Below are 10,000 nucleotides of genomic sequence, written 5' to 3'. Positions count from 1 at the left end.
AGAGAATTGCGCCCTTCTTCAAGTAATTGGTTTGTGTGTGTTCGCAAACATTGCAATTCGTTTCGTTTTTATTTATCGCGAGGACATTTGTTTCGCTCGAATTTCATTTGCGTTTACCAATTGATGCAACCCTAATGCACAGGTATTTTCGTCTTGCATTGCATCGCGTCGAAGTCATTCGTTTGAATAATTGATTTATTTCGCGTCTTTCTCAAGGTTATTGGATGAGGTCATATATATTTTAAGAAATACGTAACAATATTTGTCTCGGCATATTCATGTTTGCAGAAAGGTCGAATGTTTCGTTTTGCTTCACCAAGGTAAGGTTACGATTACTTCGTAATAATGCAATATAATGGGTATCCAGGTTTAAAAGGAATTATGGAATCTGAAATTAAATTTTTAGATTTATGTGGAATTTGAGATGAAATTTTTAAATTTTTCGGAATTTGAGATTAAATTTATAAAGTTTTTTTACTAAGGTCTGCTGCTCCTAGATTGTATAATCAGTTTGTTTGTTTGTTTGATAAAGTATTTTTTCCTTCCCTGATCTCTCTTTCAATTCAGATTCAACAATAAGTATGTAAATTGACATCAAATTTTATTATAAAATTTTTTCGAGAAGGTCTGCTGCTCCTAGAAAATTTTATAGATCATTCGGTTTAATAAAGTATTTGTTTTTCTTCCGTGAAATTTGTAAATTCAGATTCAACAAGAAGTATGGAAATTGACATCAAATTTTATTTAAAAAAATTTTTCGAGGTCTGTTACTCTTAAAAAATCTTTTAGATCATTCGATTTAATAAAGTTTTTTTTTCTTCCGTGAAATTTGTAAATTAAGATTCAACAAGAAGTATGGAATAGGAAATAAAATTTTATAAGTTTTTCAAGGAAGATCTGCTCCTCTTAGAAAATTTATGGATCATTCTGTATAATAAGTTTTTTTTTTTTTTTCGTCTTCCGTGAACTCTCTTTCAATTCTCATTGGAAGGACTGAAAGACACAGCAGCAGCAGCTGATTGCTCCGAATATGTGGAATCCCCTGAGGTTCGTCATAGTCTGTCTCTGAGACACATAACACAGCCGTGATTTGAAGAGGCGGACAAAAAAGAAAAAAAAAAACTGAAAGCAGATGAGAACGACAGTTTTTGTGTGTTTGTATGTGTGTGTGTGCAGTTTTTGACAGCTTGAATTTGCCTTCTGATCCTCAGTATTCTTGTTATTTTTCGTTTTACTTCATTCTTATTGGTTAAATGTAAACTGTATGTAGTATATATATGTATATACTACGTATGTATATAATATATACATTTATATAATATACTTAAAGGTTTTTTGCCACGAAGGAAAAAAATGAAAAAGTGAGATGGCTATCTCGCTTTCTCATTTTTTTCCTTCGTGGCAAAAAACCTTTATTTATACATAGCATCACGTTTTATATACTTCGTGATCAAGTTATTCATATAATATACGTATATATATATAATCCCTTTTATATCGAATTCACTTTATACATAAACATACATATATACATACATACCATACATATATATATATATATATATATATATATATATGTATGTGTGTGTGTGTGCGTGTGTGTGTGTACTGTCATTAATGGTGTGAATAAATTTCCGCCCAGATCTACATCGACCCCAGCGCACGCAAATGAAAGGCGTGATGGGCGTTGCCCGGTGTCCCACACAGGTAGCGCCCATGCCGTCCATCTGAGAGTTGTGGATTCCATCCCGATGGATGGGGGCGGGATGGAAATTCATTTTCTGATAATACAGGTTGCTTGACTGTTGATTATTCCCATCGAAGCTGGTGTTAAATTTGGTATAGTTAAGTAGCATTCCCAGTGTTTTTATATATATATATATATATATATATATATATATATATATATATATATATATATATATATATATTACCAGAATTATCTTAGATTTCCTTCCTAATATGAGACTAATCTTTCAAAGGTGTGCATTACTAAGTGCGACATTGATGAAGTGTTTGCTGTAGAGCGAATGGTGAGGGAGAGAAGTAATTCCCCTCGTGAGTGAGTGTATAGAAAGGTGCATCTCTCTCTCTCTCTCTCTCTCTCTTCCAAGATCAGGGTTTAGGATATGATTCTAATATGATTAAAGGTGCCCGGTCGAACGGCTCTAGAGAGAGAGAGAGAGAGAGAGAGAGAGAGAGAGAGAGAGAGAGAGAGAGAGAGAGAGAGAGAGCACTAGCTCTTGTTTTCAGTGGAAAATGGTGATGTGATCAGCTAGCTCAAGCTAAAGTCTGTTGTTTCTCTCTCTCTCTCTCTCTCTCTCTCTCTCTCTCTCTCTCTGTTGTGTATTATTTTTGGTTACCTGCTTTTTAATGATAACGATTTTCAATGTAAACAGGATCTTCAGATCTTAGAGGATTCGAGGTAAAAGTTGAGATCAAACGGCGCTATTTTCTGCCTCGGCGTCTGTCGTCCTATAATAATCCCTGACCAATTTAATGTTGTGCTCTCCGGTCTCCTGATTTTAGACTGTCGAGGAAGAAGAAACCTTCATTTAGTAGGGCTCTTATACAAGTATGGTTTTGGCCAAGGTCTAGAGAGTATAGGGCGATCCAATGTCTATAGAATATCGATCAGTGTCGAGGTATGGTATCGAAGCAAGCAAGTATTCACCTCAGTCGTAGCTGCCCAGGAAGTGTAGGTGGTTCAGCGTTTCTGTCCACAAGAGCAGTTTCCGAGCAATGCTTCGAAACCAGACTTGGCCAATTATCGTGTATAAGATCCATTTTACGCTTTTATTTATATACAGTCGTTGTTGTCATTCAAGACTAGCAACCTGCCGAGGGGCGTTACTACAAGCTGCAGCGTTAAAAAAAAAAAAAAAAAAAAAAAAAAAAAAAAAAAAAAAAAAAACAAAAAAAAAAAAAAAAAAAAAAAACTCTCCAGTGCTATTTTGAGCCTTTGTTCTCTTTTGATTGGAAGGAAATTCGCTCAGAAGACGCGGATGCGGAAGAAGACCTCCGAAATGCTTGTTGGAAGGAGGCGTGAGGTTGTGGGAGGGTGTCGGATTGCGGGGAGGGGGGTGGGGGGTGGAGAAGGGGAGGATATTGTGGGGTTGGCGTTAAAATGTCCTCAGGTCTTCGGAAATCGCATAGTTGTGATGTTAAAAGACTTTACAGTTATATTTGGAATAACTCTATTAAAGAAATGAAGTGGACACTGTATATATACATAAGGTTCCATTGGGGATTTTCATATCAACAGTACTACACCTTAGCTATGAATTCTCGTTATTTATTTTCCTTTCAAAGGAACCTCGCTTGAGCGCGCGCGCGCACACACACACACACACACACACACACACACACACACACGGAGCCTCCACTTCAAATGTACAGTATTGACACTCGAATTGCTGCCTAAATCTTTTTGAGGTCCTTTAATGAAATCTCTTGAAGAGGCGCTTTTCACTCGCCCCCTTCCCCCCAACCCACCCCTTTTATAACGCTGTGAGGAGGTTAGATCCTCATTTCACTTTGCCTACTTTCTCTCTCTCTCTCTCTCTCTCTCTCTCTCTCTCTCTCTCTCACTGAAGGAGTGCTTCAGGGGCGCCGTCGTCGTCAATATCTTCTCGCGAAGGAGGAAGTCATGAGGAAGATCTTATAGCTTCTCTAAATGGGGGGTATTTGGGAAGATATTATGTTGTGACTGTAGACCTTGCAGACCTTGCTTAACGAGGTTCAAAGTCTCACTGAAAGTCATCTGAAGGTTCGTTTGGAAGGATATGTAGGTGAATTTGTTTAGTTTTTGCATGTTTGTGATGTGTAGACATGCACGCGTGGTCGTGATATATATATATTATATATATATATATCTATATATCTATATATATATATATATATATGTGTGTGTGTGTGTGTTTGTGTGTATGTATGACTGGTAAAAATGTTCTGTTACAACAAAATTCCATGTAATAAAAGGAGCCCATAAAAACGCCAAAAAATATAGAAAGTAAGTACTACTGAAGAGACAGCAGTCTCTGAAATATAGTACTTACTTCTATATTTTGGGCGTTTTTATGGGCTCATTTTATTATGTATGTATGTATGTAGTATGTATATATATATATATATATATATATATATATATATATATATATATATATATATATATATATATATATATAGTATTATATATATATACATACACACACTCACATGTTGCTCGTTCAGTAAAGTAAGCCATAACCAACATTAACAAAGGTGTGTTGTAACCCTCCATTTTGTTGTCGATATTTTATTGTATATTTCTCTATATGCCTTTAACATTTTAGAATTACAAAATCAGCTCTTGGCTACGCATATGTATCTTCCTTTTGTTTCTCCCTTGCACCCTCCTCCTCCTCCTCCTCAGGCCACACCTTTTTCCTTCCCTACTCACAATTGAATAAGTTTTCATATGCATTACCTTTGTCGTCTGACCTTCCACGAAATCTGTAGGTCGCCCTGTAGTTGATGCAGAAGGGTCATCTGATTGTCTTCCCCTACGAGTTATAGTCTTGGATAATCTCTACTTTCTTTAATATCACTGCAGGAGTTTTGCAGAATCGTTTACGAACAAATTGGAATTCTCTACGCCGTTATTTTGGTCGATAAAAGAGTTAGAATAGTGGTTGTTTAGATGGTGGAACAGGACATTTTTTTTTTCGGTGCCATTTCGAAATTCATTGACGCCGAATTTTGAGATTTGGTTGAATAAGGTTATTGACGTACCCAGGAATTTTTATTTTTTATTTTTTAAAATTCTATTTATTTATTTATTTATTTATTTTTTCTTTGCCAAGTAGGGTTCGATGCCTTAGGATGGTTGAGGTGGGATGTATATGTTGGTATATATTTCAAGCAAAATGACCCCCCCCCCCCCCCCCCGAGAATCTTGGGGAGTTCCTGCCTAATATTGCCGGTTTTTTTTGGGGGGGGTGGGGGGGGGGTGTAACCTTTAGTTACCTTTACTTACTCTGTAGTGACTTTTTTTTAGTTACTCTGTAGTTACATTTTTTTTTTGTGTAGGAATCTGCCTTCATCAGAAACTTTTCTTTCTTAATAGGAATTTGTTCGATAGTTGCTCTTTTTTGGATTTAAATTTCTCATGACTCATGACCTCACTGACATTTATGAAATTCGAGGTAGTTTTGCCTCTAATATTCTTCACTACTAACGTGGTTCATTTGTAGGTTTTTGCTGTTTTGATTTCAAGTGTAACGACAGAATGTCCAAATAATAAGGGAGTGACTCGATAAATATTATTATTATTTTTATTGTTATTATTCAAAATGTGAACCTATTCATATGGAACGAGCCCACAGGCCCATTGGCTTTAAATTCAAACGTCCAAAGAATATAGTGTTCATTAGGAAAACGTAAGGTAAATACTGAAGAAGGAGAGATCTCACTATTTGGAAAGAAAAAATAAATAAATAGATAAACGTGTATATTTAGATTTACTTGACAAATAACAAATTAGAATGGTAAATAAATGTACACATGAGTTGCCCTGCGTTTTAACAGAGAGAATTCCTGGGAGATATGAGACCAGCCAGGATATTTTCCTGTTCTGAATAGATTCCCATCCGGGAACAGTTAGTTATATATCCCGCTTTCCATTCGTAGCTCTTCTGGTCCCGGGTTTTTCTTGTACGTTATTATATATATCTCGAGTTAATGGGCTTTCCATGTTTGTTGCTGCTTCTGGGGGCGAAGTGGCATTCCGTTGATTTGCGACAAAAGTTTCGTCATTTTATTTCGTTTCGTGTGAATTATGTCTTCAATAATCTTTTGAGAATTTGATATTTTATGCCGTGAAATCGCCTTAGAGTTTTGTATTGGTTGGTTACTTATCTAATTTTGCTCACATTTATGTTAGACTCTCATTTTAAGTGCACGGCTTTCTCTATATACCTATGCTATTTTTTGTATGGTATCATGTATATGTTATCTTATGTTCAGACTCACAACTGGACGATCGGCGTTCGAAATCCTGACGATTTTATGAATATATATATATATATATATATATATATATATATATATATATATATATTAAATAAATAAATAAAGAATCCCAGATCCCTTGTTCACCTGTGCAGTGGCTTACGTACCGCGTTGCCAGTCGACTGCTGTGGATAACAGCTGGGGATGAGAGAGAGAGAGAGAGAGAGAGAGAAGGTTTAATAACTGTCCAGAGTGATTTTATTTCGTCATTTCTTTTATTTCATCATAAGCGAAATGGGAGAGATTCGACGAGGTAATCCTCATTCCTCCGGGTTGAAACTATTCTCTCTCTCTCTCTCTCTCTCTCTCTCTCTCTCTCTCTCTCTCTCTCTCTCTCTCTCTAGGATAGCCAGTAACTGAGCATTCCTCTCTCTCCCTCCACGAGAGACGGCAATTGAGGATTTGTTTCTCTCTCTCTCTCTCTCTCTCTCTCTCTCTCTCTCTCTCTCTCTCTCTCTCTCTCCACGAGAGAGGGTAATAGAGGATTCGCTTGTTTATCCAGATGTCTCTATATGCGTCGTCAGCTCCTCTCGAAGCTTTCCAAGCGAAGTTTTCATTTTGACTCGGCATTAAGTTGGAAAGATTGTGAAAGTAGTTCTCATAAGATCGTTCCGATTCTCCATTTTTTTTCATCTTCTTCTTCTAATACTTTCGTTTTTCTTTCAGGTGAGTCATGAGGTGGAGAGAGTACCCTGTTCAGAGAAAGTAAGTACAGTACTGTTTTATTTGGAATGAAACTCTGTATTATTACTATTATTATGTTGAATAAAATGGCAGAATTCAGCGAATTAATCTTATATATTATTTTTCTATTTTTCTTATTGCCCGCTTTTCTGGCTCAGCGATACTTCTTAATAATTGGCCAATTATTAAGAAGTATCGCTGACCCAGAAAAGCGAGTAATAAGAAAAAATAGAAAAGATAATATATAAGATCAATTCGCTGAATCCTGCCATTTTATTTAACAGACTTTGTTTAAAAGAGGGTCTTCTTCCTAATTATTATTATTATTATTATTATTATTATTATTATTATAATTATCATTCATTTATTATTATTATTATTATTATTATTATTATTATTATTATTATTATTATTATTATTATTCAATATGTGAACCCTATTTATATGGGGATGAAGCCCGCAGACCCACTGACGTGAAATTCAGGCTTCCAAGGAATATATGGTGTTCATTAGAACAAGTTAACAGCTAATAAGAAGTACAGAAAGAAGATGTCAGTTATTAGAAGAAAAAAAAAATAAAATAAGAAATTAATTCACAATTCGATGAAAATGTAAGTAAATGATTAAGATTTAAGGAGGATTGTTTTAGGGCAGTCATGCATTGCATCTTCAAATGCCAAGTCTACGTTCAGAAAGAAATTCGTGACACTGTGATGTATTTGAACATACGCATGACAATGCAGTGTCGCTTTTCATCACTGCAATGTACAAAGGAGGGGTTCATTGAAGGCCAAAAGAGGATGCTCTAATCATGTATTGTTGAGTCAGAGAGGAAATGGGCTTGTGATACTACCCTCGGGGCAATACCATACCCCAAGGCATTTCTGTAGATTATATTGTGTGTAAGTTTAATCCTTTACTCGTCTTCATATCCGTTTATATTATCAGTTAAGCTTTCTCTTCCATTAGCATGTATTTGTTGCTTCCATATGCTCTCTCTCTCTCTCTCTCTCTCTCTCTCTCTCTCTCTCTCTTCTCTCTCTCTCTCTCCTCTCTCCAAAAAAAAAAAGCGTTTTCATTACTCCATAATGTAAACCACCAAATCGAAAGGGCCTCGTCTAGGTAATTGTTACCATTCATATGTTATTCTCTCTCTCTCTCTCTCTCTTTCTGTGTGTGTGTGTGTATGTGGTTTTCTTTGTTCCAGGAGTGTCCCGCCAGTATATGTGTTTGTTTGTGTGCTTGGTTAGGACATAGAGCTGATTTGCCAATGGACTGATTAGATCAGTGGCCCGTTTGAATCAGGTGTTGTTTTGAATTGTTGTGCCTGGGTTTACTGTTTGAACAACGCATCCAATAAACTTGTGGAATTGTTGATGACAAAGGGCCCTAAATGTGTCATTTGCCCCGTTCGAATAGATAAAACTGTTTGTGGGCTGTGAATGTATATATGTACTTTCGATATGTTTTGCGTTTCTGTGTGTGAGAGCGCTAAAACTGTTTTTGGCGTGTATGAAAGTACTTTCGTACTTTCTATATATTCTGTGTGTTTGAGAGAGAGAGGAGAGAGAGGATGTTACGCTCACTCTTATTTATTTGATGGATAACCATCCCTTCCCGAAATTTAAAGCGTACAGCTTGTTTTCCATACCTGGTCCATGCATTGATGTTCACTTGAGGTGTCAAAAGAGGGAGAATCGCTAATCGATGATTACCGAAGATTGATGTGTGTGTGTGTGCGTGTGTGTGTGGTTGTGGGCGCCCACTCAGAATTCGGGGCGGGGGCGTGAGTGGGGGGGGTGGGATGGGGCGGGGGGGAGATGCGGGGGGGGAGATTCAAGAGAGACCAGGAGCTTTGATGAAGGCTCGACAGACACCCAGTCATTAATATGCCGCCGTGTCTATTTTTAGATCGGGACGTTTGTCGCTTTCTTTTTGGAATTTCGCTAAATTCGCGGGTTTTTTTAGGGGGCCTGTTTTTTTGGGGGCGGGTAGGTGATTCCGCTAAATTTGTCGGTTTTTTTTTTTTTTTGGAAAATTCGTCGCTTCTTTTTAGACGTACAAATGTGTGGTGTGTGTGTGTGTGTTTTTTTTTTTTTTTTTTTTGCGTTCGCTAAATTCCGCGACTTTTTGGACTTATTTTTTGGGCGATTTAGGTTTACCCTTGTTTGGAGACCCGTCTCTTAGCTTTAGGGTATTACCTTTCTTTCGCCATACAGGAATTTTTTTCCCAAGGTGCGCCGGAAAGGAAGGTCTATCCTGTTGACAATTGCTTCACAGGACATTGGGCGCTTAGAGTTCTTTTCTCTGTGAGTTTCCTTGCGCATTTTAATATATAAGAATTAGAGGACACTTGAGGGATTCCTGAATGAAATATACATTTTAATTTTTGCTTCGCTGTCCAACTTTTCTGTTCCAGATGCCCTTCATTCCTCAAACGGGTGGACTGGCGGAAGTCTCCTAAGAGCATGTCGGACAATTGGAACCTTAAAAATTCAAGCAAAGATGCAGTGCAGTTCTACTCCAAAGCAATTCTCTTTGTATTATAGTAATTTACTTACATTTTTAACAATTGTATCTTGATCTGTTAACTTCTTAATTTATTTTTGGTTCTCAAATAACTGAGCTCTTCTTTCTGTATTACCTTTTACATGCTGTTACTTGTTTCAGGTGGGCACCAAATTCTTTGGAATCTTGAATTGTAAATCAATGGACCCTGGTGTAACTTGCTCCAAATGAAAAGGGTTCATCTTCTGAATATAATCATAATAATTACGTGTGTACGTTCTAAGAGAACAGACGCCCAAATTGGCATATAGTAGAATAGAGATGTAGAAAACAGTCTATTCGACAACATTTTCAATCATTATTTTAAGACCTGAGTAGCCATAGTATAGTGTAGGTCAACGTCTGGACGTGAAGAAAACTATTAAGAATTCTAAACAATAGCTAGAAAGTGTGTGCGTCGGATAGTAGTTGCAGTAGTGGTAATAATGTCATTGTGCGTAGGAGGGTACATGAATTTATTTTTATTTTCATTTTTTTTATCATTTTTTTTAGACGTTGAACAAGGTTCTCGTTTATGCGGCCGAAATATGAACCTCCTCCGGGTGTTCTGTGGAAGTCTAATTATGAGGTGGGGGTTCGAAACGCGATATCCCTCCCTTATTTACATTGCTCTTGATGCAGCATATGTTTTAGTGAATAATTATATATATATATATATATATATATTTATATATATTTGTCTATATATATACTAGAT

At 36.6% G+C, this 10,000-nt stretch overlaps 2 protein-coding genes across 5 annotated transcripts in view; both read left to right on the top strand.

Annotated features, from left to right (window-relative positions):
• LOC135215472 (neurocalcin homolog) overlaps positions 1 to 10,000 on the top strand; it is a 736,775-nt gene that overhangs the window by 458,742 nt on the left and 268,033 nt on the right.
• Positions 1 to 10,000, top strand: part of LOC135215470 (neuronal calcium sensor 2-like) — a 558,746-nt gene that overhangs the window by 355,764 nt on the left and 192,982 nt on the right. The window contains exon 1 of one of the 4 annotated variants that reach the window (XM_064250208.1): positions 6,718 to 6,756. The exons of the other annotated variants lie outside the window; for them this stretch is intronic. Coding sequence (XP_064106278.1) covers positions 6,725 to 6,756 — 32 coding nt within the window. The 5' untranslated portion in view covers positions 6,718 to 6,724. Of the gene's footprint in view, positions 1 to 6,717; positions 6,757 to 10,000 lie in introns of those variants that run through there. 4 annotated transcript variants of the gene reach the window in all.

Source organism: Macrobrachium nipponense, chromosome 5, assembly GCF_015104395.2.
Source record: "Macrobrachium nipponense isolate FS-2020 chromosome 5, ASM1510439v2, whole genome shotgun sequence".
Classification (NCBI taxonomy): Eukaryota; Metazoa; Arthropoda; class Malacostraca; order Decapoda; family Palaemonidae; genus Macrobrachium; species Macrobrachium nipponense.
This window is presented reverse-complemented; position numbering and strand designations above follow the sequence as displayed.